Source organism: Phytophthora parasitica (genome assembly GCF_000247585.1).
Source record: "Phytophthora parasitica INRA-310 unplaced genomic scaffold supercont2.113, whole genome shotgun sequence".
In the NCBI taxonomy this organism is placed as follows: Eukaryota; Oomycota; class Peronosporomycetes; order Peronosporales; family Peronosporaceae; genus Phytophthora; species Phytophthora nicotianae.
In genome coordinates, this window is record NW_008649099.1 from 1 (window position 1) to 26,088 (window position 26,088).

Below are 26,088 nucleotides of genomic sequence, written 5' to 3' on the forward strand. Positions count from 1 at the left end.
TCACGTCGAGCACGTCCGCGTCGGAGGCGACTCTGATTAGCTCGTCGACTACGGAGGAAACGGATGAGGACGGTTCCGCGGGCGCCACGGTGAAGACCGAGGTGTTCCGTACGACGGGCGCGAACGGAAGCATCGTCACGAAGACGGTTCGCACGACGATCCGCAAGGTGACTACTTCGAGCGGTGTGGTGAAGCGTATGATCGAGGTGGAGACGACGACGAAAGTGACGGAGGCCGCGTCGGGCGAGTCGAGCACGAGTGTGGTGAAGGAGATGCGGGAGGAGGGTGTTGGTGATACTGTCGGTCTTATTAAGATTGCCTCAGTTGTTGGTACGGACGGTAGTAAGCGCAGCGTGATGGAATCGAGTTGGGAAGAGAAGTCAGCTGTATTGACGGAGCACCGTACTGGTAAGGGCTCTGCTTTGTGGGACATGAAGCGCCGGCGTCTTGTCAAGACTTGGCTGCCTCAGTTCGTCTCGTACGTGCAGCGTCGTGGCCGTAGCCTGTCGAAAGCCATGCCAAGGAAAGAACTCCTCAACTTTGCTCGTGATTTCTGCGACCAGAACTTCGTAAGCTTTGAGGATGGATTCTTTAATACGGGCACGTACGAAGAAAAGCGAGCTACGTGGACGATTGCGCGCTCGCTGTCGTTCCATTACCCTGGCGTTGCTGTTCAGCAGTTGGGTCTCGGAGTTGGAAAGTTTCAACGAACTCTGCTGATTGACGAAGTTTGCCGCACGCGCACGGGTTCTGACGGCACTCAGTTGATGGAGGTGGAATTCGTGCTGTCAGCACTTCAGGTTGTGCCGAAGAAGTGTGCGTACTACGAGGATGTTCTCATTCTGGAGAACGGTGAAGTGCTGTTCCACGGCACTGGCGAGTCGTTGATCACGTACTTCCAGGAACTTGGCTTCGTGTGTCCTCCGAACGTGAAGGTGTCTGGTTACTTGCTTAACCTGACTGAAGAGCAGCAGATCCACCACCAGGTTACCATGATCCAAGGCTTTAACAACCAGCGTCAACTGCGTCGCAGCCGCATGTTCTCTGGGTTGATGAAGTACTCGGACGACATGGTGCTCATTACTGGTGGGCCCGGTGCTGGTGCTCCGTCGAGGACGAGCACTCCGGTCGGAAGCCCGGTACGCAGCGGATCGACGGCCAGACTGAGCACGTCGTACTCGCCTCTCCGGCGTCAGCTGAAGGCACGTGGATCTCTGGTCAGGTCGCCGTTCGGATCACCGATAAGCTCTCCTGCGGGCTTCGCGTCACCGCAGTCGACCAATGCGACGAGGAGCATGAGGATCACTGCCTACTCGTCTCCAGAGCAGACGACCAGGTCTATGAGCAGCTCGAGTGCCGGCTTCGCTTCGCCTCTGGCCACCAAGACGACTCGCGGTGCTACGCAGACGACCACGTACGCGTCGCCTATGAGAACCCAGTCAACAGCAACGGCAGCCTCGACCACGACCCGCAAGATCACCGTCGAGGGCGACTTCACTGTAATCACAACGGAGGTCACGTCGCCTCGTGGAACCAAGCGAGTGTCCACCACGCGCCAACCTACCAAAAGCGGACCCAGCACTAGTGCTGCCTAAATGAGGGGATCATCTGCCAATTGCTACTGCAGTAGTTCTGCATGAGTTTATCTGCATTTTCTAAAAAAAAATACATGTTTCTTTCATTCCAATCTACCATGAGTCACACGACATATCCGCACTCCTTTCGCCGAAGAGAAAACGCCTTCAACTCTCTTAGAAGTTGAATCGTATTTTAACCTCCGTGGTTTCAAGCTTATTTGATATGCCAAAAATATAATTTATCAGAGTAGGAATATATTTGGGGGTAAGCGTTTGTGGTCCGATCTCTAATTCTAATTGCGTGGCGTGAAAATGGCTGAGCTGAAGGATCAAGTCGAGGCGGAAATGACGCGCTACCGTTCCCTTCAGGACGAGGTGCAAGTGCTAGCGACGCAGCGTCAGACGTACGCCCAACAGGCGAATGAAAACGATATGGTGAAGAAGGAGCTGGACCTGCTGGATGACGAGGCTAAAGTCTACAAACTCGTGGGTCCAGTGCTGCTCAAACAAGACGTGGACGAGGCCAAGAGCAATGTGAACAAGCGTCTCGAATTCATTAATAACGAGCTGTGAGTGTCCAGCAGAAGAAACTTCGGAGAGATATGGAGGTATCTAACCGAATGCTGCGTCTACCTTACAGGAACAAGGTCAATACTAAGATCGAGGCCAAGGAGAAGGAGGCCGTCGGAATTCGGACTAACGTACGTAACTCTACACTGCTGTAACTCTGCAAAACGCTGGTGACTGACATTTTACTGGCTGTTATTTTGTTATTGAGCAGATCTCCAACATGCAGATGGAGATGCAGAAGCGCGCGGCGGAGGCTGCCAAAGGCGCCGTGGCCGCTCACTAGGTCAGCAGATGATGAGGGGAAAATACGTGCTTCTTTTGCTACTACATGGTGTTTGGTTGCTGCCTCGTAAGGAAATGTAGCGTCTAATATCTATAGCTCCAGCGCGTCTTGCGAATGCGGTCGGGCGCCGAGCAGCTCTGCTGGCACAAGCTCTGCGACTTCCTGTAGCGTGGTGCGTGCCACAGGCGTAGCATGGAGAGTGTGACGCCCAGCCTCGCGGACGCGCACCAGCACATAGTCGCCCGGAGCAGCGTGAACGCTCTCAGATGTAACACTGGGCAGAGGCAGGAACTCGGATGCCAACTCTCCTGCCTGCTTCGTGAAAGCACGCAACGATCCCGGTATTTCCTGGTTGGGGAACACGCAGCGTTTGCTAGTATCTGTGAGACCCGTAAGCTTCGGGTTTTCATCCGTCGATCGGCGACTGGGACCCTGGACGAGTACAATGTGCAGACGCTCCGAGTCCTCGACGTGGTTCTTGCGCGTCACCACCTCACTGAACGTGTCAATAACCTCTCGCAGGCGACGCAGCTTGTTTTCTTGAGAAACGTCATCTTCCATGCGGTGTGCTGCGTGCGTACGGGCGCGAACGGAGTAGGCAAACATGAAAGCCTGGTCGTAGCACACTTGGCGCATAAGAGAGATCGTATCGGCGTGCTCTTCCTCAGTCTCGCCACAAAAACCAGCGATGAAATCAGAGGAAATCGCCACACCAGGAATACGAGCACGCATGTTGTCCACCAGCGCCAGGTACGCCTCACGCGAGTAGCCACGACGCATGCGTTCTAGCATTGTGGTGCTTCCACTTTGAGCTGGCATGTGGATCTGCTTGCAAATATTCGGTCTTTCGTTCACGAGATCTAGCACTTCGTTCGGGAAATCCTTCGGGTGTGGCGACGTGAAGCGCAGACGCATCTCCGGGTCAACACGCGAGACTTCGTCTAGCAGATCGGCGAATCGGAAGCCAGGAGCGTCACGCGAGCGGAACATGTTGCTGAAGCCGGCGGACGAAACGTAGCCGCGGCCCTTCTCAGCTGCGCCTTCGGACTTCTTGTCATGGTACGAGTTGACGTTCTGCCCGAGCAGTACGACCTCCTTCACGCCCTGGCCGCTCAGTGCACGCACCTCGTCGACAATCGAGTTCATGACACGACTGCGCTCACGTCCGCGTGTGAACGGTACGATACAGTAGGAGCACATGTTGTTGCAACCACGCATAATTGACACAAAGGCCGACGGACTGTGTTGGTCGGCGCGCACAGGCGCAATGTCGGCGTATGTCTCATCCAGCGAGAGCTGCACGTTGACGGCGGCTTCGCCACTGCCAAGCACGACGCGCAATAGATTGGGGATGTCACGGTAAGCGTCGGGTCCCACCACTAGGTCCACCATCTTGTCCGATTCGAGCAGCTTCTTCTTGAGTCGCTCGGCCATGCAGCCTAAGACACCGACGGTCTGCACCTCCTTGTGCTGCCGGCGCAATAGCTTGGCCTTGATTTGGCGCAACGACTCGAGGCGGTTCCAGATCTTGGCCTCTGCGTTATCGCGGACAGCGCATGTGTTGAGGAGCACCACATCGGCTGCGTCGGCGGTGGACGCCGGCGTGTAGCCATTATCCAGCAGGATGGCACGCACGATCTCCGAGTCGGCCGAGTTCATCTGGCAGCCGTACGTCTCAATGAAGAAGGAGCGACGGCGCAACGTCTGCTCTTCCTCCAGTTCCTCTAGCGATCGCATATTTGTAGGAGGTACAGGGAAATTCATCTCGCTGGGCTCGCGCGCTGCCTCAGCCGTTCGCTGGTGGTCATGAGTCTGCGATTCACGCAAAAAGTCTCCCAGACCCGGTCCGTCGCTGGGCAAACGTGAACTGAGAACCTTCACCTTCCTCGTTTGCGCATGGCCACCGCTACTCTCAAAGCGCACGGCGGTGACAGCACGGGTGCTGCATGCAGCCAAGACTCGGCGACTTGCGGCCAGCATTATTCCAGTTGTCAGAAGTGGTCTGGACCAGCAAAACGGCGTACCCTAGTGTAACCAGGTACATCTGGGTTACACCATTCAGTGATTTGGCGGCAATAATGGCGACTCAGCCGTGGAGCTGTTCGCGCTGCACGTTCGAGAACGAGGCGCCGGTGGGTCAATGCGCAATGTGTTTCACTGCGCGGCTCTCAAAGATGCCACCGCCGTCCAACCGCAGCATTAAGAAAGTGAAGGTGAAGACACCGCTGCAATCCCAGTCGTCATTGCTCTTCGGTGTGGGCAGCTCCGCAGAGAAGGAGCAGCAGCGCGTCCAGAAGAAGCTACAGCAACTTAAGGAGCTTGGTATCGACCTTCCGAGCGACGAAATGATGGCGTTACTGCAGCGCAACTGCTTCAGTGTCCCCGGAGCGGCCTCCGAGTACTTTGAACGGTTGACAGGTACAGACACCGCAGCTCAGGAGGATGAGGAGGCCAAACGGAGACTGGAGAGGGCAATACAGACGCTGGAGAATGGTATCGCAGAGAATAATAGCTTCAAAGTGCTGGGCAAGACCACAATGCAGGCCTCAGTGAACCGCCAAGGTGTAAAGCTTCAAGGGGGAGACGAACTGCTGCTACGTGCAGAAAACGCAGGCAAAAAGCGACTGAGACCAGGATTGTCGACCAGCATTGCAGCTTCAGGCATTGTGAGGGTCGTGACGTTGCAGCAGTCGCAGATTGGACGTTTAGAGAGGAGTATGGAGACGCTGCTGCATCCGTTGATGAAGAGTGGACTCGTGAGGCTCGGAGGAGTGTGCGAAACTCCTCCCGTGTCAGCTCATATGTTCGCGTCGTTTGATGTTCGTCCAGCAACTTTCTGCTTCGGTTTATTCCAATATTCTTACGAGACTTTGTGTGTATGTGCAGGTGACTGTGTTTGTGTACGTCAATGTGAAGGCGTTCGACGTCTTCAAAGAAGGCGACACCAACTTCCACCTCTCGGATCAGCTATACAATTTGCTACAGATGATCAATGGAGCTGAGACGCCCTCGCTGGATAAATTGGCGTTGCGTTCGAGCTCCGACGCGGAGGATCCGTTGTCACAGGTGAACCCGGAGGATCTCGATACTCTATTCTCCGAATGCGTTGGTGCAACGGAGCTTAACAACGCAGCAGAAGGTTCAAACACTGATCCGTCGGAGCACCTTGTACAGTATCTGAATGCTATTGAGCTGCGAGATCACCAGAAACAAGCTCTCAGGTGGATGCTGTGGCGAGAAAACCAGTTGAGGACCGGCGTCAAGGAGCAAGAAAGCAACGATCCAGTAAGTTTCTACCTGACTGCTTTAACATTATGAATAATATGCTAACTATACTGCATTTAGATGTGGGAGGAGCGTCACTTCCGTTCCAACAGTTCGTACTACGTCAACCCCTTCGAGAAAAGTGCATCCTTGACCCGGCCTGAGCCTCCAGCCCCTTGCCTCGGTGGAATTCTGGCAGACGACATGGGAATGGGTAAAACGATGATGATGTTATCGCTAGTCGCTTACCAGAAACACATCGGTGAAGAGAAATCTACCGTGGATAACGATGACTCACCAGGTCGAGGGAAACGGAAGATGACAGGCAAGACTCTGGTGGTTTGTCCTTTGAGCTTGCTACACCAGTGGAAGAATGAAGCACAAGAGCGTTTCCTCCCGAACACTCTGAGTGTTCACTTGTACTATGGCGACGATCGTGACACTGGCACTGGACTCAGCACGGGGACTTTCACCAAGTGCGACCTCGTGCTCACTACTTATGGAGTGCTATCAGCTGAATACGGGAAGGATAGTCCTCTAACGACGACCGAATGGAACCGCGTGATTCTTGACGAAGCTCATAGTATCAAGACCAGGACAACGGGCTACTTCAAGTCATGCTCTGCGTTGGTTGCGACGCATCGCTGGTGTCTCACTGGAACCCCCATTCAGAATACCCTGGACGATATGTTCTCGCTTCTGTGCTTCCTTCAATACCAGCCTTGGTCTCGCGTTGCATGGTGGAAGAGAGTGATTACGAAGCCTTATGAAGACGGCGACGACGTGAACGCGCTTGGCCGCTTAAAGGCCATTCTGACGCCAATTTTACTGCGGCGGACAAAGCACTCGCGGGACAAACAGGGTAACATGATAGTCAAGCTTCCACCGAAGCACATTGACTTGGTAAAGCTGGAGTTTTCCCCTGATGAGCGTACCTTCTACCAAGCAGTATTCGACAAAAGCAGAGCAGAGTTCAATGGTTTCGTCGCTAGCGGTGCAGCCACGACAAGCTACGTCGCCATCTTCGCGCTGTTGCTGCGTCTCCGCCAAGCTTGTGACCATCCTTTGCTCGCTCTGGGCAAGGATTTCGAGCAAGCCCTGAAGCCAGACGACACGAATGGAAGGATAAATACAGTCAAGTCAGCGTTCCAGCCTCAGCAGAACGAAACTTCGGAAGCTTATTACCAGCGGATTGCAGCGCAACTGCAAAAGGACATGCAGGCTAGCAGCAACCGTACAAAACTACTGGCAGACGACCAAGAAAGTGCTTTGGCCGGAGGTTTGACAGCATCGTATATCCAGAGCGTGATCGCACAAGTTGAAGATGGTTTGGACTCTCAAGAATGCCCAATCTGCTTGGACCCACCACAGGACGCAGTGCTGACGCCGTGCGCCCACGTCTTGTGTAACCAATGTCTGCGTGACAGTCTCGCTAATGACCCCGACAACGGCTGTCCCGTGTGTCGAACTGTGGTGGATATGGCCAAAGTGTTCAAGCTGCCGCCCCCGAAGACTCAGAGTGACGACACTAAAGCCAACAGCTCAGTAGACAACAACTCAGTTAAAGTTATCGCGTCTGGAGACGACGACGGCACAGGCTTCGAGTCCGCCAAGCTTCGACAGCTTCAGCGTGATCTACAGGCCATCAAACTGGAGAACGAGAACATCGAATCACCCGAACAGAAGCGCAAGGTTGTGATCTTCTCGCAATGGACGTCGATGCTGGACATGGTCTCGCAGCTCCTGACGCGTCATGGCTTCACGCACTGCACATTCAACGGTGGATTAAACCAGGAGGCACGTGAGCGAGTGTTGACCAAATTCGCCAAAGATCCGGACGTCGAGGTTCTAGTTATCAGTCTGAAAGCTGGAGGTGTGGGGCTCAATCTCACGTGCGCGTCAGTGGTGATTCTGCTGGATCCGTGGTGGAATCCTGGCGTGGAAGAGCAGGCTGTGGACCGTGTACATCGCTTGGGTCAGACACAAGACGTGATAGTGAAGCGCTACGTGGTGAAAGACACAGTGGAAGATATGATCTTGCAGCTACAACAACGCAAGGAAAAGCTCGCCAAACACGTGCTTGTAGTGGCCAAGGCCCATGACGAGCGACGCAGCGAGCGGCTCAACCTCGACGACCTTCGTAGCTTCTTCCGGTGATGTATTACGACCACCTAAATGGCTACATAAGATACGTGTGCAGTCATTTCAATACATTTACACTTGTATTTTATAAGCTTCTATTTATATCGCTTGGCCGTCACAATTTCAAACGGTCAAATCTCCATCCGACAGGCCCTGACAAAGTCCCCGAAGCTTCACGATGCTGACGCGGTCGCGCTCCAAGGCGTCCAAGCAGCCGGTCTTCATCGACGACAAGTGGAATGACGCGTACATCCAGACAAAAGACGAGCAGATTGACGCCATGTTGGCAGCTGACGCGTCGCAGCGTGGATGGGACGAACTAGAGGAGGAAAACTCGGAGGCCGAAGACCCTGATAGTGATGAAGATGCGTGGCATTCGGACTCGGACGAGTCGGAGGACAATGATGAGGATTGGCTGGAGAGACCTCAGCAGCTGCTTGGATGGAGCTTCACCCAGCGGTGGGTGGCCGGTGGTGGCTGGGTGCAGAATGTGGCCTGGACGCTAGCTGTGATGGGTGTGGCTCCTATGCTGCTATACATCTCATTGCCCCGTAGCGACCAGCAATTATGGCCGCTGCAGAGTCCGAGACTCGCTGGTGCATTATCCAAAGCGCTGTTGAATCTGCTGACACTCGCGGGCGTTGGATTGGCGCTGTATGGCGTCTCGTGCAGTGTGGATTCTCTGGCGTTGACCAATGTACTGAACTGGAGAGACTTAGATCTGGAACCGCCTGTGGAGTGTGGTGAGAGATTACTGCGAGGTGGTAGGGAGTTCATTGTGGAAGCCTTGGGAGCGCTGTCTGTTGCATGGAACCCTGACGCCCCGTTGAGACGGCTGGACGACGATTTCTGGACGCTTGTGAAGAGTTTGGATGCACCTGTGGTGCGCGAATTGGCGGTGCTATTGACTGGGGTTCTGGTGACGCTGACGTGTTTCCACCGCGTGTGGGCCAAGACGTTGGTGCTGTTGACTGCTGCGACTTACGTGGCATTTAATGTGATGACGGAGGTGAAGATGCAGCAGCGCGCAGCGGTCGAGATCTTCTCACTTGATCCCACCTTTGCCTTCGTCAACGAGAGCATCTTTGTAAGTATTAGCAGATGTATAATCTCTATTTTGCTGTCAATAGTGCTAATATGTGTGTTTTATCTTGTTAAATAGGTGGCAATTGACGGTCAGAACCTAGAGGAAGGCGGCTCTGTGGCCTGGGCTCCATACTGGGGAGGTGTACAACAGCAACAAGTTCAATCCTGCCCAAAGCGTTTCCCGCAGCAGCTCAGCAATGGTGGTGTACTTGTCACCTTTGGTCAAGTAAACGAATACGTTCCGTGTTACCTCGGTGCGAAGGAGACAGTCTCTGCAATTATCGTGGACGGAGAGATCCAGCCCTCGAAAGCTTTCCAGTGCTTCGAAAGCATTCGACTGCGTGTGAAGGACCAGAAGAGCGTTCCTGGCTGGTCACTACACCAGCATCAGCAAGAAGAAGAGCCTTTCCCAACGGAGAAGCACGAGTTGTGATCTTGGAGCACTTGCCTTGAGAGTAATTAGCCTTTAGTTTCTTTGTGAACAGCCTATGACCGACGAATTGAACCTTGTCGTGGTTTAAAAGATTTATGAAGAACTAGTATACCTCGTTAGTGTGTCATTTGCTTAGATACCGCGAAGCTACATATACATGTTTGGTGCGTTGTGCCTTCCGCGGTGTGGTCCTAACGTCAATTGTTTCAGCTTCATCCTCAGCCAGTTGTCGCTTAATGATCGGCGTTACTGTCCGATTCTCCTTGCCAGCATCTCCCTCTGATGAACGACTTCTTGGTTGGACTGTTACAGAAGTCACAGAATTGAGACTCTTGGCCTTCCGTGTGGCCATTCTTTCCATTGCCAGCTTTGCCTTCTCGTACTCAGCTCGTAATTTCGTGTTCTCGGCCTCCAATTGCTTCTGTGAGGTAAGTTGTCGTTTGGTTGCCCCAAGTTTCAGCTTCAGTTGACCTAATGTCGTTGTGAGGACGTCGCGTTTGTTGATTTCCTGTACTATCAGCGCCTTGAGCATGGCCGGTTCGACGCTTTCCAATTGTTCGTCTTCCGCATTCTCTCCCTGTTTAACTTGCAGCAACTGCGCCAGTTCCACGTGAAATGCCTGCATACGCGCCAGTTTCTGCTTGTAATTTTCAGTTTCTGCTTGTAAAAACTTCTCTCGACAGCTCCACGCTTCCTCCTGTGCTTGCAACATCTCCTGAGACTCCTTTGTCAGTCTCTGTTCCGTTTCCTCCAGCGCCTGCTTCTTCTTAACCAGCACCCCCTCTGTCCTCTTCTGGTTCTCAACCAACTCCTCCTCCAGCGTCTGCACAGTCTGCTCTTTCTCCGTTAACACGCTCTCTAACTCCTCCAGCTCCGTTTTCAAGCTTTCATTCTCAGTCTCGGCCTGAATCGCCCTCTGGGTGCTCTCCACAGCGATCAACTTGGCCGATTCCAAGTGTACACGCAGTGTTGCGTGGTCCTCCGTCAGCTGCACGAGTCTCTGCTTCGTCATTGTCTCCGCCTTCTTCGTATCTCTCAGCTCGGCCTCCACTTTGGCTGCCTCATCTTGTCTGGCATGGATCTCTCCTCTCAACGCTGCAGCCTGTTCCTCCGCCTTTTGTAATTGTTCCTGCAGTCTTCGAACATCCTCTCGCGTGGCTCCTTCCTGCTGCTTCATCTGTGTCTCGAATTGATGTCGCATGACTTCCAGCTGCGCTCTCAGCTCGTGGACCTGCATCTCCCTGTTCTTAGACTCCTGTTCCTTCTCGTCTCTCTGCTGCTGTAGCTGCTGCTTCTCCTGTACGAGCGTATCCACTCTATTTGCCAGTGTCGTCTCCCTCTGACTGGCTGCATCTAACTGCCGCTGGAGCTCGTTGCCTCGCTGTTTCTCTTCCGACGATCGCTGTTCTGCCGCCTGCTGTGCGTCCTGCGCCTTCCTCATCTGCGTCTTGCTGAGCTTCCAGGCCTCATCAAGTCGCACCATACCGTGCATCGCCTTCTGATACTTTAGATCCAGCGCCTGCAGCTCCGCCTCACGAGATTTAAGCGTTTGCTGAGCCTCACCCAGCGCCGTTTGCAGCGCAAAGGCCTCTGCCTCCAGCTCCGCCGCCGTCGTATCGCCGCCCACGCGCAGCCGTAATCGCTCTCGCAGATGGGCTGTCTCAATCTTCATGTCCATGAGCTCACGCGCCATGCGCTCCGCTGCCTGCTGCTCCGAGCGCAGCCCCGAACCGCCGGTGCCGTGCTCCGACATTATTGTTGAGATATTCTGAACTAACAATGAGCTGGCGCGAAATTTGAATTCGAAACATTATGTCTGACACATCAAGTAGACAGATGGCTACATCGAAGATCGCAATGAAGCATAGATCGAAAGCGAAAATCTTGTTCTGCGTTATGCAAATTGCACCATGTTGTGCTGTACTAGCAACCGCAGTTTTGGCCCCAGCACGGGGTCATGTGCAAGCCGCTGCAATTCTCCCGGAGACTCTTGACAGTCGTGAATGCGTTGCATCAGATTCCCATCCGACAGCGCAGCCAGCAGCTCAGGGTTCTTCAAAATCCGTTGAACTTGCTCCTCTTCTTCGGGTGAACGCTGCATCCCAGCAATCGCCTGGCGTCGGGTCTCGTCCAGATCAACTATCGCGGGTCCTTTCGGAAAATCTAGCGTTTTATGCTTGTTGCTCATTCGAAGACCTTCCAATGGTTGCGAGTCTTGTTGCTGCTGTGACTCGGATTTTTTTTGAGATTTCGCGGCCTCAGCTGAAGCGCCCAGCTACATCAACAGAGCAATGCACACACCGTATCAGTCTTTGCCCGTTAAGATAATTGCGAGTTGTGCGCACCTCTTCAAAGTGATTGCCAAGGAACTCCATGAAATCTCGCAGCATGGTGGACACGGCGGGGTCTTTCTGGTACTTCAAGATGGCTGCAGCAGGGTCTTTTTGCATCTCGCTAATTGACTTCGAGAACGACGGGTTTTGTAGCGCTGACACGAGCGGGTATCAACGAGATTAGCCTTCTGCAAAATATCGTTGTCGTCTCATATACTTACCCTGAGCAAGTTTCGGATTCCGCGCAAGTTTCTCGAAGAAGCGCTCGTTCATCCACTCTATAACAACATTGTAACGTTATCATCATATGTAAACATGTTGTTTGTGACTTCGTTTGAACCTTTGGGGTCGAGCTGGTTCATGCTTTTCATCGCCTCCTGAACTTCCGGGAAGACAAATGGCGAGTTATCTGTCGCAGGTTCCTCTTGCTTTTGGTTCACGATCAGCAATCGTTCATCTCGCTGCATGCAGATTCACGCAAATGGCGTAAATTCGCAACAGAATGAAAAACGCTAAGGTGCCAAGTCGCGTACCGATTGCTGTCGAGCAGGTTCCAGAGTTGTTGTACTCTTTTTTAGCGTCCCCTTTTTCTTCGTAGTCATTTTGGTTGTGTTGAAGAAACCCTTCTTTAGCCCCTGGCCAAAAGATGTCCGGTTGCGTTCCTTGTCCTGCTGCTTGCGTTTATCTTTTTTGGCACGTTGAGCAACCGCTAACATCTCGTCCATGATACTTGCGTCTTGATCTTTCGTCGAGTCTTCCACTTGGTTGTCTTCAACTGGAGCTTCGGCTTCTCCCAACATCGGTGGCTCGTCATCTTCCAACTCCTCGACGTTGATGCCTTTCATGTCGATCTCGCGTACTTGCCTTATCGTCAAATGGTCGATCTTTAAGCGTCGCGCTCTAAGATTTTCTATCTAAACTTTCGTAAGATTTCTTAGCTTTAGTCAACAATCGCAGTGAAACAAAATTTACTACAACAGGTGATGAAATAAATTTCAAATTAGTTCTTACGCCTCGCTGCAGTACCACTTGTTAGTAAACTTTGGTGATCTCAGACAGCGCCACTCCATCTTTGTCTTCCTCTTTGAACCTCGTATTGTACTCTTCAGCAATCATAGCTTGAAGCTTTTGAATTTCTTCGCTCGACATCTAAAATGCATTTCCACGGATACATAAGTCAAAGTTACGAAAGTAAATTCCTTCTGCAACGACGCACCTTGTATGGAGAGTACGCCTCGCTCGAAAACTGACCGCTTTCAACATCATCGCGGTAGGCTTCTAAACCGATTCGGATCTGCTTGCCAATTCCAGCATACCGTTTGCAGAACTTTGGGACAAACTGTGCGTGGTGAGGGTGCTGGAGCATACCCAACAAGTCATGGAAGACCAACACTTGGCCATCCGTGCTCGCGCCAGCACCAATACCGATTGCGGGGATCTTCAACAGCTCTGTCACGTGTTGAGCTACAGCGATGGGAACACACTCGATTAAAACGGCAAAAGCACCAGCCATCTGAACTGCCAAGGCATCCTCGATGATTGAACGCGCTTGCGCCGCTGCAATCGATTCAATCACCACAACATTGTTAGGAAGCTATACACAACCAAACTAACCACAAAAGTTAATACCTGTGCGTCCCTGGGCGCGAAATCCTCCTAGAACACTAATGTGCTGTGGACGGAGACCAATGTGAGCCATCACAGCAATGCCACCGTCAACTATCGTCTTGACTGTATCCCGTAAAAAAGAAAGAGAGTTACGTAAGTAGCTGACAATATACTAGGAACACACAACCAAAGCATTCATACTCGTTTCAGCACGCTCTTTGCCTCCCTCGATCTTCACACAGTCGGCACCGCCTTCCTGTGTAGTGCATACGCGTAAGAATCGTTTTATTGTGTAAAAAGAAATGTACTTCGAAAAAATAGAGAACGAGGTTACCTTCACTAAAAGTTGTGCACCCTTCAGCGCTTCATATGGAGTTCCTTCACATGTGCCGAATGGCATATCCGCGATAACCAGCGGACGAGTTGCTCCACTAAAACAGATGCACGTACATCGATCGACCGCAAGAAGATTAGCACCAATAGCATTGTCGTGCCAACAGGAGACCGTACCGTTTCACTGCCTTGGTGTGGTGAATCATTTCTTCCAACGTCACAGAAAGTGTTGTATCCATGCCCTGAAACACAAACATAATGGCAGCCTTTTAGTATCTGATTGTTGGTCCTTGCACCAACTATTCACGCACCAGCTCTACCATGCCCATCGAGTCCCCAACCAGTACGATGTCAAAGCCCGCCAGGTCGACGTGCACTGCCGACGGATAGTCATAGGCCGTGACCATAGTGATTGGTTTCTTCTTGCGCTTGAAGATACCGATATCGAGGGTTGAGACCTTGTGGCGTTCGAGCAGCTTGAGGGTACGTACGGACGACCGAGAGGAGAAAGAAGCCTCGATGCTGAATTGTGTTGCGGTTGAGATAGCTGGGTGACTACGGCGTAGCGCTTTCGGGTGGCGGGTCGCTGCGATCACGGACCGCATCATGATCAATTGACGAGGCTTGTCGAAAAGAGTGTCAAACGTGAAGTGAATCCAACTTTAATGTCCATGCTCGACATCCATGCTCGACATCCATGCTCGACATCCATGCTCGACACCGGGTTGATGTTGAAGGGATAACTCATGAACAGATGAACAGATGATGAGATGAATTTGGTGTTGAGAGGAGCGGTAACTCCTTGCACTGGAATGGCGATCGGCAGCGCAAGGACGTGGCGATGATCAGCGACAAGTGCATCCAAACCCGTTGCCTGGCAACTTGCCAAGCACTACAAACTGCCGCGAGGGTCACTCTCGGTTACGGTACATATATTCAGTTCCCACTTCTTGGTCTGCTACAGGAGCGATTTGGCTGGGACAGCTCCGATCGGTGGTCCTGAATTGCAATATTGACGTCGACAATCTTGAAAACAAGTTGATACTTCAAGTTGCTGAATATATTGCTGCTGCAGTTGCGTCTGTAAACTAACTACACGGAGCTGAATCCTTGGGTGTCCAGGCGAAATTGTGTTGTTAGATCTTCGAGCTCCTGGTAAATTTGTGCAAACCTCATCGCCTTGACTTGCCTCACACCACCACGTCTCACTACACCGGATGTCCACACACAGAGTAGCGTCATGCGTCACTGCAAAGCTCCGCGTCCGTCGCTTTGACGTCCCCATTGCTCGCCCGCCGCCTCAAAAAGCGTCATTGGCATGATTACAGACGATCCCTTCGGTAGTCATCGCGTTGGGAACCCACAATTTATTCCTGTCTAAGGGTATTCCTATTTACGTATGTACCATAAAAATGGTTCCGAGTACCTTTGGTTTGGAACAGTGCGGCTGTACAAGGTGGGGACTCGGCAGGCAATTTCTTGGAGTACTTACTTGCTGGAACGCCATGCCACCGTCCCTCTTCGCTAGGTGCTGGAAGCACACCGGGCCTTTAGGCTACTACAACTGCGTCTACGAAGAACCAGATGAAGATGATGCAATGTCCGCCGAGCTTGCGACGATGTTATCTCGTCTGCACGTTAAGGACCCAATGTCCGTGGACGTGCTGCTGAACCCGCCCGACGAGAACACAGCTGCAGAAGATTCCACTTCTGTGGAGTTGGTGACCAAGAATTGGCTGTAGATGGCTCTGAGAACGGCTCAGAAAACCTGGACGAGGACGATATGGAGCGTAGTACGTGGATTGAGGAGGACCTTGAGCCAGAAGCAGTTAAAGAGCATCTCCTGACAGTTATGACTTTTTTCATATTTAATCACCCCACAATAGAAATATTTGACTTCAAATGTACTCCATTTTACGATTGAGGGGTGAGAGGGAATATCTTGGGTTTGTAAGTGACTGGTCAACGGGAACCGCTAATTTATTGCTATCGAGGAGTATTCCATTTCTAGGGATTGCTACCGAAGGGATCGTCTGTACCTGCATAACATTCGTACTTAATCGGGTACTTGAAGCCCACCCAACAAAAGGTTTTCACTTTATCTTTCATCAGTAAGTTGCCACTACCATGATTCGCTCCGTGACCGCCGCGATCCGCCGCCCTCTGCGCCGCACTCACCCCGCGATTTCCGCCTCCAGGCTCTTCAGCAGCGACTCTTCTTCTTCTTCTTCTTACAATGCCCAGTCAGCTGCACGCACACTCAAGCTGCTGGAACGCCGCAAGGTCTCAACTCTCGACATCGGTATCTTCAAGCGCAAGAAGAAACCAATCACTATGGTCACGGCCTATGACTATCCATCGGCAGTGCACGTCGACCTGGCGGGCTTTGACATATTGCTAGTGGGGGACTCTCTCGGAATGGTGGAGCTGGTACGTCGAAAGAGATGGAGAAGGTGTGGTGCTTCAACTGAACTGGACTTTTGCTGCTGTTAGGGTATGGACACGACACTCCCGGTGACTCTGGACGACATGATTCATCACACTCAGGCGGTCAAGCGGTGGGTGATCGAGGCAATGACAGTCTTCATGGTACTAATCTGACGTTTATTTTTTGCGATGATAGAGGAGCTACGCGCCCGCTAGTGATCACGGATATGCCGTTTGGCACTTGTGAAGGAACACCATTCGAAGCGTTGAAGAACGCTCAGCGTCTCATGAAGGAACGAACTCCACAGTTCAATGATAAAGACATGCAAGTCGGCGATATTGACATTTCGATCTGGTAACAGGAAGGCGGAGCGGACTGCGTGAAGATCGAGGGAGGCAAGGAACGCGCTGAAACAAGTACGAGAGATGATCTGATCGTAGTTGTTACTGTGTTTGTGATACCAACCGATGTCTGTTCCGTCACAGTCAAGACTATCGTTGATGGAGGTATCGCTGTGATGGGACACATCGGACTCCGACCGCAGCACATTAGCGTCCTGGGAGGGTTCCGCGCTCAGGGACGCACGGGTATATGCTTCACTAACGCCTAGCTTGTTAATATCGAAGTGCACTCATATTTCCGTTTATAATATCGCGTGTAGCTGCCCAAGCACGAATGATCATCGAGGACGCGTTGGCTGTGCAGAAGGCTGGTGCTTTTGCTGTTGTCCTGGAGTGTGTTCCATCAGCCGTTTCGAAGGCCGTGACGGAGCTGCTGAAGATTCCGACGGTCGGAATCGGTGCTGGACCCGAGACGGATGGCCAAGTGTTGGTCTTCCATGACCTCCTGGGGATGCTTCAGCACCCGCATCATGCTCAGTTCGTCCCCAAATTTTGCAAGCGATACGCTGACGTTGGCGAACAGATCCGCATCGGCCTTGAGAATTATCGCGACGACGTGGAGAGCGGTCGCTTCTCGAGTGAGGCCTACTCTCCATACAAGGCATGTGACAACCAAACAGTTCGTATATATGGTATGAATACTAACATTCATATGTCTGACTTTTAGATGTCGAAAGAGGAGACGCAGAAGCTGCACGATATGATGGCTACCGAATACAGCCAGAAGGACGACGACGAAGACCAAGACATGACGCACTCGGAGGTCACGAAGGTCTACTAAAACGTAGTAGATACGCTTGCTAGAGAGTGAAAGCGGTCTATTTGCGAGAGTCATTTAGAAATGCAAAGCTGTCTGGGAAAGGTGGGTCGTCATCGTCACTGTCAGCCTCGTTCTTGTTCTCGTCGGAAGGCATAAGAGCTGGATTTCCCTGTGGATACACTCGGCATTCTCCTGTTTCAACACACTCGTAGAAATGACACCCTGCTTGGAAGCGTGGCTTCCATGTCTTGTGTTTCTCCAGCGCTGCCATCGCCGCTTTGCTCTTTTTCCAGCTGATGACGGTGGGTCCGTTGGTTGCTCTGGCAGTATTCATCTTCTCGAGCCTCCTGAAGGGCATCTTCAACCCCTCTTGTTGCTGCTGTGCCATCTTTTGAGCTTGTTTGCGTGTTAGGAACATCGGATCGGGTGATCGCTGCTCCGAGTTGTCCAAGTACGTCATTCGAGCCGCATACATCATTGACTGAGTCTGTTGCTCTTCCTCACTCGTGCCAGCTTTCGCCACAGAGGTTGTTGTCAGTGGTTTAGCCTCATAGGACATTGCGCTTTGTAGTCGGAAAAAAGTTTTCCAAAACTAACTGGTACGCTGAGAATCATATAGACACCGGGTCTATTTTTGCGAGGTTATCTGAAGATGGAGTTAAGCCTTTGAGCCTCTGATGTACGTGGCTATTAGCTGACGCGTCTTCCTGCCTTTCCAGCTCTTCTGGATGTTTGCTGCTTGCTTGTTCAATTCAACTAGTCGAGATGCCTCCAGTTCGGTTAATTGAAGAATTGATTGACTTTGAAGACGACAGTCGTTGTATCCCAAAGTGATCAAAACTGCGAGCTCCTCAATCAACAGCATCGAATGAACCCCGTACGTCTCGACGTGAACACTCAAGAGATTGGACATCGCTACAGGATCCCACACCTTGACGTACCCGTCATGGCTGCTGGAAATCAGCAAAGAAGAACTCCTTGTCCACTGCAACCCAGAGATTTTGCCTGCGTGTGCAACGAAGCGCTTGTTGGAAGGTGTCTTCCTATCCACATTGACGATGGAGACCCACGACTTCATGAACCCAGTTTCCGCCACAGCCAGGGAAACGCCTGACAAATCAAACGATGTTCGGTGTACAGGGAACTTGAAGTCGATATGATGTTCTAATATCTCTGTGCGTGTAGTCTTCTTGTCGGTTGTGATGTAGTAGACTTTGATCGACGGTTTATTACGGAATGCCAGCGCGAATAGCATCGGAGCTTTTGGACTAACCGCGACGTGACAAACCACATCACTACCGAAACGAAAATTCTTTTTGCAGTGGAACGAAGGGGAGAGATCGTACAGCGCGACTTGATGCATCATGTCTGTCACGACAAGCATCTTCCCGTTGTTGACGAATTCTGCTGCATGGACTTGGGTCACTGCGTCGACGGATTGGACGTTCACCAGTTGAAACTTGAGCGAATTGCCAATGGATGGCACCTTCGACTTGGGTATGCCAATGTTACTGGGGTTGCGTCGACGGTTTGTAGTTGTCAGGGCAATTCCGTTGGTATTCTCTCCATCGGAGCGCTCTACTGAGTAAAAGTACACTTGGGGAGCTTCATTCGGGTTCTCCTGTTGGGTAGAAGTTGAAAATGCTGCCGCCATTTTTGTTATTGGATCCCATACCAGAGCTCTCATAGCTGTCGGAAGCGCTGGGAATGCCTTAACCGGAGCGAGAGATTTCGCATCGTACAGATTGATTTTGCCACTCACACATGTCAGCATCATACTCTTATCGCACACGTACATGGAAGAAGTCGCCAGCGTTCCAAGAGCTTTCGTTCCGAGTCGAGTGAGTGTCAAGATTGCGAGTGATACCCGACTGGTTGAAGAGGTAACCGTCCCATCTTCATTCTCGCACGTGCAATAGTACTCGCCAGTCACCCGCTTAGTTAGTTTTGAGACTAAAAGTGTACATCGATTGATACCGGAGACGAATTCCTCCGTTTCGATCGGATGGCCATTGAAAAACCACGTGAATTTTTGGACGAATTTGGCATTGACTCGCAGTTCCAGAGACGCGTTCTCGATAGCTGCTACAACTGGCGGGGGAACGTCCAACAGAACAGGAGGACGTTGGACGGACGGGTCAAGACCCAAAGCGATTTTCTTCGCTCGTAGCCGAGCCTTCTTTGCGTTCTCCTGTGAGAGCACTTCTTTACGACGTTCTTCTTCTTTCTTCAGCAGAAGCGCTTGGGTTCCCAGTTCTCTGCGATGCTCGTCATCCTTTTCAGCATCTTTGTCTTCTTGGATCCAATTTCCAGTAGGTGTGAGAAGTCTCCGGATGCTGATGAGCTTTTGCACGAGTTGCTCGTCATCTCTAGCGTGCGTTTGCATGACTCGGACACTCTCCTGTACTCCTTCGATACTCTCGGAGAAACCGAAGAGGGAAACCACGTGAGCGAAGATCTCAATCGCGACGGGAAGGTATTTCTGAGGAGCGTAAAACTACGATCAGACTAGTGATGAATGTGCTTTGATTGCAGCATTGAAAGTACTTACATGACAAATAAGCCCCAGATCTCCTCGAGCTGTTCCATTAAGGCAGATATCCAAGTTGTTAGCTCGGTTAGATAACGATCTTTTAATTCTAGAGCTTGATGTACCAGATGCAAGTGCTCGTTGCAAATTTTGTTTCGTGCGTTGGTGCGTGAATGCATCTAGAATCTGGTCGGCCATTTCTGATGATCATTAAGCCATTAAGAGCTTTAGAAGACGCAGCAAACGAGACCTTAGTGTGAGTCTTACCGTGAGCTCGTGCCTTGTCCAGTGGCGTGAAATCCTCGCGAACTCCTGATCGCGGTTTGGATTGACTGAAGTCTGGTGAGATGACTCCACAGTTGTGGCACTTGATGAGCCTCAGACTGTTTTTGTTCTGTCGAAAGACGATAACGTTGCGGCAGCCGCATGAAACGCAGAAGCTGTCCGCTTCCTGGAGCTTGGCGCGAGGCTTCAGAGGAGCAGGGCGAAACTTCGGGGCAAGGCGTCGAGCTCGCTGCATTTTTACGTTTTCAAGACGACTCTTTGTCAATCCTTTAACTAAACTACTTTGAAGTCGCGAAGAGCTCCCAAAGAAACATCACTTGGTGCAGCCATACCTCTGGAACTGCGCTTACTGTATAGTGGGTATTATCCGTGCTCTTCCAATCACGGTAGTCGTCCAATCCAGAGCCAGGGAAGAGATCATCATATTGAAGCTCTCTCACTTCGTAAGTAGCGACCTCCTGATGCTGCAGCGCGCCATTACTACGTCCCTTAAGCCCGTCGGAAAGGGATTCATGTCGTCACAAGTGCCTCCCTTCCACCTCGCTGTGCCAGTTCACGACCTGGCGGAAGGTACGACTAGCAAGACCAAGACTTCTTTCAGCGGTACAACTCATGCGTTAATAACCTCCCCGTGATTTCTGCAGCCAAGGATTTCTATGGCACCAAACTAGGCTTCATCGAGGGACGCTCGTCCAAGCAGTGGCAGGTTCGTCTTCAGTCTGGTTCTATCAAGTTCGTCGTACTGACCTCCGTTCCCCCTGAATGCTATGAAACGCTAAGGACTACAACATGTTCGGCCACCAGCTCGTTGTGCACCAAGTGACGAAGGATTACCGTGGCGTGGACTTCTTCAACCCCGTCGGTGCGTATTCAACGCTATATTAGTTATCGTTCAGAACAGTCTAACGTCTAGACTATTCCTACAGATGCGGACGATGTGCCGGTCCCGCACTTTGGTGTGGCTCTGACAGTCGACGAGTTCCACGCCCTCTCGAAGCGTGTGCAGGGCCTCAACATCAAGTTTATCGTGGAGCCTCACCTCCGCTTCGCAGGTCGTAAGGGTGAGCAGTGGACCATGTTTTTCAAGGACCCAAGCGGCAACAACCTCGAGTTCAAGGCCATGACCAACCCAGAGAACCTGTTCGCCAAGTACGTCGAGGAGTAACTCGCATGGCTCCGCAGTCTAAGAGGGTGTAAGTTTACCACCAAAACCTCATCGCTCGTAAGAGCAAAATAAAATACGGGATCTATATGGAATGGAGTGCTGATTTAGCGATATCACTAGTCGTCGCCACCGTCAATAGCATCAGGCTCGAAATCGCCAAACTCGTCTCTGTCGTCTTCCTCTGCGTCGCTTCCTTCTACTTCAGCTGCAGCGGCAACTTCGGCTTCAGCTTCAGCTTCAGCGAGCATCTCCTTGTGCATTTCGATGGCTGTTTCATACATACCGAGGTACATTTCATCCGACACGTCCTCCTTTGTAGCAGCAGGCTCGGACAGTTCGTTCAGCTCCTTCTCAATCCACTGATAAGCACCCACGGTATCCACCCATAAACCAATATTCTGCGAGACGTAGACAAACGCTTCTTCAATAGATCCTCGCTTCGGGTCCTTGATCTCTTCCACATACTCCATCACTTGGAAGAACGTCTCATGGTACGCGGTTACCACGGCCATGAATGGATTCAGCGCGAACGCCTTGCGGAACGCCTTTTGTACGACTTCTTCTGAGGATCCCTCCTCTTCCAGCACCTCCCACGACACGTACTCGATAATCACCTGGCAGTAGGCAAGCACCGCCGAGTCCTCGTCCTTGTGCTCCTCAATCAAGGCACGCGCCTCTGCTCCACGACCTTCATCCACCAACGCGCACGCCAAACCCTCACGTGAATAGAAAGAGTCCGTCTTGTCCAAACTCATGCACAATTCATAGTTCTTGATGCCACGGTCAGGCATACCGGCCTCGCAACAAGCTGCCGCAAGCTGCTTCAGCAGACTGCAATAGCAAGTCAATCTCCAATGCAAATTAAACTATACTTACGGAGCTCTGACTCGTACCTGATGTATTCCCTGGTGTCCTTGTGTTCCGCCATTTTACCCTCCTTAAGCATCTTCTCGTACAGGTCGAAAGTCTCCACTGGCTTGGGGAACTCGTTGCCGCATTCGTCCAATTCTCCAGCTGCGATCTTGGCCAGAAGCGCGGCTGGCCGCGCTGCTCCCTTAAGCTTCCACTCGGACGGTGGCTTGGGTCCTTTGCGTGCTGGAGGCTTCGGCGGCGGAGGGTTCTTGGGATATGCACGCAATTCCTGCAGCTTTCGATCCACCGAGCGTTGCAGCTGCACCACACGCATGCGGCGTCTGTTTTGCTCTCTCTTGTCCTTACTGGACTGCATGCTTTCCATGCAGGTCTGTGCGAAGGCCTGCGCCTTGCCGGCATTCGAGGTGCGTGCACCCTTCCGCTTCTTCTGCTTGCCGCCCATGATGGCTATATGTGACTGGCGAGCAGCTCCGAAGGTGAAAGCGATACACAGTATCGATATCTATTATAACGGGTTTCTAAATAATTTTTGTTTTTGCTTTCTCGTTTTAATATTTTTTGAAAACGAGGGAATCAAGCCTGTGTGGACAGTGAACGAGCAACAAGTGCGAGTGAAAATGCTGGCGACGACGCGGAGATTGACCAAGCCGTTGATGGCGGGCGCACGTTCGTTCGCGGCCAAGGGCAAGGGCGGAGCTGCTGTGGTGGAGGAAGTTGTGGATCTGACCAAGGTGGTGCCTACCAACATCCTAAAGGACGGCGCCCACCCGGAGCTCAAGGACAAGTCCGAATACCCGGAGTGGCTCTTCACGCTGCTGGATCCTAAGCCCACGCTGGGCGAACTGGAGCGCACAGGATTCGACAACCTGGACATGGAGGAGCAGCACCGCTACCTCGTGCTGCTCAACCGCCGGTCGGTCAAAGCCCACAACGCTGAGAAGGCCAAGAAGTAAGCATACACAGACTATAGACGAAGAGCGCAGGGACGGAGATGGCAGAGTAGGAAGGAACACAGGTGGATGCATCGAATCAAAAATGGAGACGTGTGTGTATCGGGTTTTCGCAAATGTGTTAATGGTGCCAATGGGGTAGAGATGTTACGGAAGTTGTGCTGTTCCAATTCCTTGGCTGGCTGTTAATTGGGCGTTTTGATACAGCTTCAGATGATGCAGTGTCTTGAATTGGAACAGGTATAGAGTTACCGTTGATCTCATGCTTCTACTGCTTTCTGACACAACGTCCAAATTTGATACGAAAACAATGGCCTAGGACGTGCTCGGAAATCCTCCAGGCACGAGCTGGATCACACAAGGATACGATCGTTATCTTGTTAGCTGCATAGCCACACACACACACACACACACACACACACACACACACACAATAATGTGGGCGAAAAACGTACCAGACACACGTTGTTGCCATTGAGTAGAACCTGGTCCAGCTTCACCTCACGCTTGCCCTCTGGAGTGATCTCGCTGTAGGAGAAGAAATTGGCAGCAATAGCTTAGTTAACAATACATCTTACCGTATTATACATATCACGAGGTCGAAACGCAACGTACTACTCCGTCACGTCGTCCAGCACCATGTCTAGAGAACGAGAGCACAAAAGCACACGGAAGCAGGCAACGTCAGCATTTCAGCTAATCCAACACATTCCAGCAAAAGAATATCATTTACACTGCTATCTTTCATCACTTACTAACGTAGTCGTCGAATCCCCGGAGCGTGCCGAGGAACTCCTTGTCACCCTTCATGACAATCCAGAGCTTCGACCCGATGCATTTGTCAATCAGCTCTGCGAGCAGCCAGAGAAAAAAATAGCGAGAAGGACGACGGTGGATCAGACCCCGTTAGTTTCCTTCTGCATACTGCAACCAATACGGGGGCGTCTCGAAGCACTCACCAAGCGGCAAGATGCGGCCTTGGGACATGGTCGGCGGTTCTAAAAGCCAATTGCTTTTTGCCCACTTTTGTGATTGCGCCGGTGTGGCGTACATTTTTGTATGTGCACCACATCGTTTTTTCGATGATACCAAACGTGCCAATCATCAGAAAGGAGTGTCCTCTTCTTCTTCGAACCTGAGCCGCGATGGAGCAGGATCCGGAGGAGCAAGAGCACTACAAGTCGGTACTGTTGTCGTTCCGCGAGTATGAGTCCTACATGATGCGCGAGATCTACCGGCGCAAGAAGCACATGCAAGCGATGCCCGTCGACATGCAGCGCCGCCTCCCGCCATCGTCCACACTCCGCAACTTGCACCACTTCGTCAACGCGACGCACCACAACCAGATTCTGTTCGAGCGCATAGTGCAGGCTCAGCTGGAGAATGGGCCAGCTTATGAGCTGCCCGAGGTCACGCCCAAGACGCCGCTGCGAAGCCCTCTGCGTCACTTCTCCAAGCTCAAGAGCACGCTGCACCAGTTTGTGCGGGATTGGTCGGACGAGGTCAGTTGACGTTTGGAAGCATGGTACTATGCGCTCGCTTGCTGTACTCTGATCCGTGGTATTGTAAATCGTTGTAGGGTAAGAAGGAGCGTGACATGTGCTATACCCCCATTATCAAAGAGCTACGTCGCGTCCTGATGGTGGATCCAGATAGCCCGTAAGATATCTGCTGATGATGCATTACCTTTCATATAGCAGCAGTGCAACTAAACGATTTGGTGGTGCTGAACAGGACGGATCGCCCTCGTGTGCTGTTGCCTGGGGCGGGGTTAGGACGGTTAGCGCTGGAGATCGCCTCTTTGGGCTATGCTGTCCAAGGCAACGAGTTCTCGTATCAGATGCTGTTTGCAAGCAACTTCATTCTCAACTGGTACAGCTCCACCTTGCTCGGTATTGTTGTCGATAGTTTGCTAAATTATTACTCTACTGTCGCCAACAGGATATCGCGGCCTATGGAGTTGGAGATCCACCCGTGGATTCACAACCCGTCTAATGCGATGACAGTCACGGACTTGCTGCGTCCCGTGGCTATCCCGGATGTAGCACCAGCGGAGCTCTTGGGTCTTAACACCGGCACTGCCATCCCGCCCGACTTCTCTATGTGTGCCGGCGAGTTCCTGGAGGCCTACGCGAATGACAAGGGTAAGTTGAGCATGTCGTAGGTTTCTCCAGCTATTGTGAAGACTAATGCTTATCTCACGTCTTGTAGAATGCTGGGATTGCATTGTGACGTGCTTCTTTATTGATGCGGCGCCGAATGTGATCGAGTACATTGCTGCTTTTGAGCGTCTACTGAAGCCTGGAGGCTACTGGATCAACCTGGGCCCTCTGCTGTACCACTGGCAAGACGGAAGTGGCGAAGATGACGAGCGTTATGACCAGTCGGTGGAGCTTACGTACGAGGAGATCAAAGCTGTCATGAGCACGTACAACTTTCGCATCCAGAAGGAGTCCCAGCGCGAGTGTCTGTACACGAACAACATTAAGAGTATGATGAAGACGGTCTTCAATTGTGCCTTCTTTACCGCCATCAAGGAGGCCGGCCGTGTCTAGACCAAACAAGAAGAACTCAGGAGACCAAGACAATCCGTTCTGTGTGATATTGCACGGCCAGCAAGTATTCGGGACTGTCATCCTAGTCTCCTTATTCCTTCTAAATATCAGTCTGCGTGTCCATTTTCCAGCTCATCGCCGTTAACGTTAATACGTTGCTTCAAATTCTGGTCAGTCGAGATCGTCGTCATCATATTCGTCGACCAGTGGTTTAATGGCGGCCGCGTGCACAGGCACCTCGTCGCCCATGCGTTCCATCTCAGGGTTGCCTTCCACGTCCATTTCACCCTCCATTTGGCGCTTGAGACGCGCGTGCAGCTTCTTGGACGACGCAGGCGTTGGCGCCTTCCTTCCTCTCGGTGGCGTTTCCATCTTCTCCGATCCTAATTATCCAAAATGGGTAAATACTCATTACAATGTGCACCACATCAAATTATGTACATTCGTTGTGTTCCCATAGTAATTCCCCCAAGTTTTGGATCCTTTTTGGCTTGAAGGCTCCGACACCGCGC

At 51.8% G+C, this 26,088-nt stretch overlaps 17 protein-coding genes across 20 annotated transcripts; 8 read left to right on the forward strand and 9 right to left on the reverse strand.

The window, feature by feature from the left end:
• PPTG_19282 (hypothetical protein) lies at positions 1 to 1,687 on the forward strand (the record flags this gene model as incomplete). The annotated part of the gene is made up of 1 exon (XM_008917695.1): positions 1 to 1,687. A coding segment is annotated over one exon (1,595 nt), but the record flags the coding sequence as incomplete, so codon positions are not given.
• A 147-nt stretch (positions 1,688 to 1,834) lies between these two features.
• On the forward strand, positions 1,835 to 2,716 carry PPTG_19283 (hypothetical protein). The gene is made up of 3 exons (XM_008917696.1): positions 1,835 to 2,146; positions 2,218 to 2,278; positions 2,359 to 2,716. The coding sequence occupies exons 1-3, from the start codon at positions 1,890 to 1,892 to the stop codon at positions 2,428 to 2,430; spliced, it is 390 nt and encodes a 129-aa protein (XP_008915944.1). The 5' UTR covers positions 1,835 to 1,889; the 3' UTR covers positions 2,431 to 2,716.
• Positions 2,305 to 4,468, reverse strand: PPTG_19284 (hypothetical protein). The gene has a single exon (XM_008917697.1). It carries the CDS (start codon positions 4,408 to 4,410, stop codon positions 2,521 to 2,523), a length of 1,890 nt encoding a protein of 629 aa, XP_008915945.1. The 5' UTR covers positions 4,411 to 4,468; the 3' UTR covers positions 2,305 to 2,520.
• Positions 4,122 to 7,921, forward strand: PPTG_19285 (hypothetical protein). Its single transcript, XM_008917698.1, has 3 exons — positions 4,122 to 5,249; positions 5,317 to 5,715; positions 5,776 to 7,921. The coding sequence occupies exons 1-3, from the start codon at positions 4,377 to 4,379 to the stop codon at positions 7,849 to 7,851; spliced, it is 3,348 nt and encodes a 1,115-aa protein (XP_008915946.1). The 5' UTR covers positions 4,122 to 4,376; the 3' UTR covers positions 7,852 to 7,921.
• A 12-nt stretch (positions 7,922 to 7,933) lies between these two features.
• On the forward strand, positions 7,934 to 9,546 carry PPTG_19286 (hypothetical protein). Its single transcript, XM_008917699.1, has 2 exons — positions 7,934 to 8,923; positions 8,999 to 9,546. The coding sequence occupies exons 1-2, from the start codon at positions 8,015 to 8,017 to the stop codon at positions 9,353 to 9,355; spliced, it is 1,266 nt and encodes a 421-aa protein (XP_008915947.1). The 5' UTR covers positions 7,934 to 8,014; the 3' UTR covers positions 9,356 to 9,546.
• Positions 9,286 to 12,569, reverse strand: PPTG_24554 (hypothetical protein). Its single transcript, XM_008917742.1, has 6 exons — positions 12,222 to 12,569; positions 12,029 to 12,149; positions 11,910 to 11,966; positions 11,701 to 11,843; positions 11,265 to 11,630; positions 9,286 to 11,123 (listed from the first exon to the last, which is right to left on the reverse strand). Exons 1-6 carry the CDS (start codon positions 12,531 to 12,533, stop codon positions 9,480 to 9,482), a joined length of 2,643 nt encoding a protein of 880 aa, XP_008915990.1. The 5' UTR covers positions 12,534 to 12,569; the 3' UTR covers positions 9,286 to 9,479.
• An 86-nt stretch (positions 12,570 to 12,655) lies between these two features.
• On the reverse strand, positions 12,656 to 14,234 carry PPTG_19289 (3-methyl-2-oxobutanoate hydroxymethyltransferase; the record flags this gene model as incomplete). 4 transcript variants are annotated; one of them, XM_008917702.1, is made up of 7 exons in its annotated part: positions 12,656 to 12,837; positions 12,905 to 13,245; positions 13,318 to 13,419; positions 13,498 to 13,552; positions 13,631 to 13,727; positions 13,807 to 13,871; positions 13,941 to 14,234. In XM_008917702.1, the coding sequence occupies 7 exons, from the start codon at positions 14,232 to 14,234 to the stop codon at positions 12,721 to 12,723; spliced, it is 1,071 nt and encodes a 356-aa protein (XP_008915950.1). In that variant the 3' UTR covers positions 12,656 to 12,720. The 4 variants fall into 4 exon arrangements, with proteins under 4 accessions (XP_008915950.1, XP_008915951.1, XP_008915948.1 ...); XM_008917703.1 differs by having other exon boundaries at positions 12,656 to 13,245; XM_008917700.1 differs by having other exon boundaries at positions 13,498 to 13,727.
• Positions 14,235 to 14,587: 353 nt separating this feature from the next.
• PPTG_24555 (hypothetical protein) lies at positions 14,588 to 14,914 on the reverse strand (the record flags this gene model as incomplete). Its single annotated transcript, XM_008917743.1, has 1 exon — positions 14,588 to 14,914. The coding sequence occupies one exon, from the start codon at positions 14,912 to 14,914 to the stop codon at positions 14,588 to 14,590; it is 327 nt and encodes a 108-aa protein (XP_008915991.1).
• An 842-nt stretch (positions 14,915 to 15,756) lies between these two features.
• On the forward strand, positions 15,757 to 17,239 carry PPTG_19290 (3-methyl-2-oxobutanoate hydroxymethyltransferase; the record flags this gene model as incomplete). The annotated part of the gene is made up of 7 exons (XM_008917704.1): positions 15,757 to 16,059; positions 16,123 to 16,187; positions 16,253 to 16,385; positions 16,419 to 16,473; positions 16,543 to 16,644; positions 16,719 to 17,059; positions 17,126 to 17,239. The coding sequence occupies 7 exons, from the start codon at positions 15,757 to 15,759 to the stop codon at positions 17,237 to 17,239; spliced, it is 1,113 nt and encodes a 370-aa protein (XP_008915952.1).
• Positions 17,240 to 17,276: 37 nt separating this feature from the next.
• Positions 17,277 to 17,777, reverse strand: PPTG_19291 (hypothetical protein; the record flags this gene model as incomplete). The annotated part of the gene is made up of 1 exon (XM_008917705.1): positions 17,277 to 17,777. The coding sequence occupies one exon, from the start codon at positions 17,775 to 17,777 to the stop codon at positions 17,277 to 17,279; it is 501 nt and encodes a 166-aa protein (XP_008915953.1).
• Positions 17,778 to 17,794: 17 nt separating this feature from the next.
• Positions 17,795 to 20,455, reverse strand: PPTG_19292 (hypothetical protein). Its single transcript, XM_008917706.1, has 4 exons — positions 20,016 to 20,455; positions 19,874 to 19,948; positions 19,770 to 19,798; positions 17,795 to 19,700 (listed from the first exon to the last, which is right to left on the reverse strand). The coding sequence occupies exons 1-4, from the start codon at positions 20,266 to 20,268 to the stop codon at positions 17,877 to 17,879; spliced, it is 2,181 nt and encodes a 726-aa protein (XP_008915954.1). The 5' UTR covers positions 20,269 to 20,455; the 3' UTR covers positions 17,795 to 17,876.
• Positions 20,212 to 21,376, forward strand: PPTG_19293 (hypothetical protein). The gene is made up of 4 exons (XM_008917707.1): positions 20,212 to 20,603; positions 20,678 to 20,739; positions 20,814 to 20,895; positions 20,960 to 21,376. Exons 1-4 carry the CDS (start codon positions 20,495 to 20,497, stop codon positions 21,196 to 21,198), a joined length of 492 nt encoding a protein of 163 aa, XP_008915955.1. The 5' UTR covers positions 20,212 to 20,494; the 3' UTR covers positions 21,199 to 21,376.
• Positions 20,964 to 22,547, reverse strand: PPTG_19294 (hypothetical protein). The gene is made up of 2 exons (XM_008917708.1): positions 22,092 to 22,547; positions 20,964 to 22,029 (listed from the first exon to the last, which is right to left on the reverse strand). Exons 1-2 carry the CDS (start codon positions 22,511 to 22,513, stop codon positions 21,315 to 21,317), a joined length of 1,137 nt encoding a protein of 378 aa, XP_008915956.1. The 5' UTR covers positions 22,514 to 22,547; the 3' UTR covers positions 20,964 to 21,314.
• A 69-nt stretch (positions 22,548 to 22,616) lies between these two features.
• On the forward strand, positions 22,617 to 23,414 carry PPTG_19295 (hypothetical protein). Its single transcript, XM_008917709.1, has one exon. The coding sequence runs from the start codon at positions 22,689 to 22,691 to the stop codon at positions 23,022 to 23,024; it is 336 nt and encodes a 111-aa protein (XP_008915957.1). The 5' UTR covers positions 22,617 to 22,688; the 3' UTR covers positions 23,025 to 23,414.
• PPTG_19296 (U6 snRNA-associated Sm-like protein LSm5) lies at positions 23,088 to 24,331 on the reverse strand. The gene is made up of 5 exons (XM_008917710.1): positions 23,981 to 24,331; positions 23,777 to 23,872; positions 23,637 to 23,664; positions 23,477 to 23,549; positions 23,088 to 23,369 (listed from the first exon to the last, which is right to left on the reverse strand). Exons 1-5 carry the CDS (start codon positions 24,072 to 24,074, stop codon positions 23,337 to 23,339), a joined length of 324 nt encoding a protein of 107 aa, XP_008915958.1. The 5' UTR covers positions 24,075 to 24,331; the 3' UTR covers positions 23,088 to 23,336.
• On the forward strand, positions 24,167 to 25,576 carry PPTG_19297 (hypothetical protein; the record flags this gene model as incomplete). The annotated part of the gene is made up of 4 exons (XM_008917711.1): positions 24,167 to 24,523; positions 24,601 to 24,680; positions 24,756 to 25,165; positions 25,233 to 25,576. 4 exons carry the CDS (start codon positions 24,167 to 24,169, stop codon positions 25,574 to 25,576), a joined length of 1,191 nt encoding a protein of 396 aa, XP_008915959.1.
• Positions 25,577 to 25,683: 107 nt separating this feature from the next.
• On the reverse strand, positions 25,684 to 25,948 carry PPTG_24556 (hypothetical protein; the record flags this gene model as incomplete). Its single annotated transcript, XM_008917744.1, has 2 exons — positions 25,684 to 25,743; positions 25,814 to 25,948. 2 exons carry the CDS (start codon positions 25,946 to 25,948, stop codon positions 25,684 to 25,686), a joined length of 195 nt encoding a protein of 64 aa, XP_008915992.1.
• Positions 25,949 to 26,088: the final 140 nt, after the last annotated feature.

Coding starts and splice junctions, on each gene's coding strand:
- PPTG_19283 (XM_008917696.1), top strand. CDS start 1,890: ATGGCTGAGCTGAAGGATCAAGTCGAGGCGGAAATGACGCGCTACCGT. Junction 2,147..2,217: donor GAATTCATTAATAACGAGCT/GTGAGTGTCCAG, acceptor TCTACCTTACAG/GAACAAGGTCAATACTAAGA. Junction 2,279..2,358: donor CCGTCGGAATTCGGACTAAC/GTACGTAACTCT, acceptor GTTATTGAGCAG/ATCTCCAACATGCAGATGGA.
- PPTG_19285 (XM_008917698.1), top strand. CDS start 4,377: ATGCAGCCAAGACTCGGCGACTTGCGGCCAGCATTATTCCAGTTGTCA. Junction 5,250..5,316: donor ATATGTTCGCGTCGTTTGAT/GTTCGTCCAGCA, acceptor GTGTATGTGCAG/GTGACTGTGTTTGTGTACGT. Junction 5,716..5,775: donor AGCAAGAAAGCAACGATCCA/GTAAGTTTCTAC, acceptor TACTGCATTTAG/ATGTGGGAGGAGCGTCACTT.
- PPTG_19284 (XM_008917697.1), bottom strand. CDS start 4,410: ATGCTGGCCGCAAGTCGCCGAGTCTTGGCTGCATGCAGCACCCGTGCT.
- PPTG_19286 (XM_008917699.1), top strand. CDS start 8,015: ATGCTGACGCGGTCGCGCTCCAAGGCGTCCAAGCAGCCGGTCTTCATC. Junction 8,924..8,998: donor TCGTCAACGAGAGCATCTTT/GTAAGTATTAGC, acceptor CTTGTTAAATAG/GTGGCAATTGACGGTCAGAA.
- PPTG_24554 (XM_008917742.1), bottom strand. CDS start 12,533: ATGAAAGGCATCAACGTCGAGGAGTTGGAAGATGACGAGCCACCGATG. Junction 11,967..12,028: donor GAACCAGCTCGACCCCAAAG/GTTCAAACGAAG, acceptor ATGTTGTTATAG/AGTGGATGAACGAGCGCTTC. Junction 11,631..11,700: donor TTGGCAATCACTTTGAAGAG/GTGCGCACAACT, acceptor CTGTTGATGTAG/CTGGGCGCTTCAGCTGAGGC.
- PPTG_19292 (XM_008917706.1), bottom strand. CDS start 20,268: ATGCAGCGAGCTCGACGCCTTGCCCCGAAGTTTCGCCCTGCTCCTCTG. Junction 19,799..19,873: donor GCAACGAGCACTTGCATCTG/GTACATCAAGCT, acceptor TTAATGGAACAG/CTCGAGGAGATCTGGGGCTT. Junction 19,701..19,769: donor ATCTGGGGCTTATTTGTCAT/GTAAGTACTTTC, acceptor TACGCTCCTCAG/AAATACCTTCCCGTCGCGAT.
- PPTG_19293 (XM_008917707.1), top strand. CDS start 20,495: ATGCTGCAGCGCGCCATTACTACGTCCCTTAAGCCCGTCGGAAAGGGA. Junction 20,740..20,813: donor GCTCGTCCAAGCAGTGGCAG/GTTCGTCTTCAG, acceptor TGAAACGCTAAG/GACTACAACATGTTCGGCCA. Junction 20,896..20,959: donor GGACTTCTTCAACCCCGTCG/GTGCGTATTCAA, acceptor CTATTCCTACAG/ATGCGGACGATGTGCCGGTC.
- PPTG_19294 (XM_008917708.1), bottom strand. CDS start 22,513: ATGGGCGGCAAGCAGAAGAAGCGGAAGGGTGCACGCACCTCGAATGCC. Junction 22,030..22,091: donor GACACCAGGGAATACATCAG/GTACGAGTCAGA, acceptor TTGCTATTGCAG/TCTGCTGAAGCAGCTTGCGG.
- PPTG_19295 (XM_008917709.1), top strand. CDS start 22,689: ATGCTGGCGACGACGCGGAGATTGACCAAGCCGTTGATGGCGGGCGCA.
- PPTG_19296 (XM_008917710.1), bottom strand. CDS start 24,074: ATGTACGCCACACCGGCGCAATCACAAAAGTGGGCAAAAAGCAATTGG. Junction 23,665..23,776: donor GGGATTCGACGACTACGTTA/GTAAGTGATGAA, acceptor CTCGTTCTCTAG/ACATGGTGCTGGACGACGTG. Junction 23,550..23,636: donor CTGGACGACGTGACGGAGTA/GTACGTTGCGTT, acceptor CTTCTCCTACAG/CGAGATCACTCCAGAGGGCA.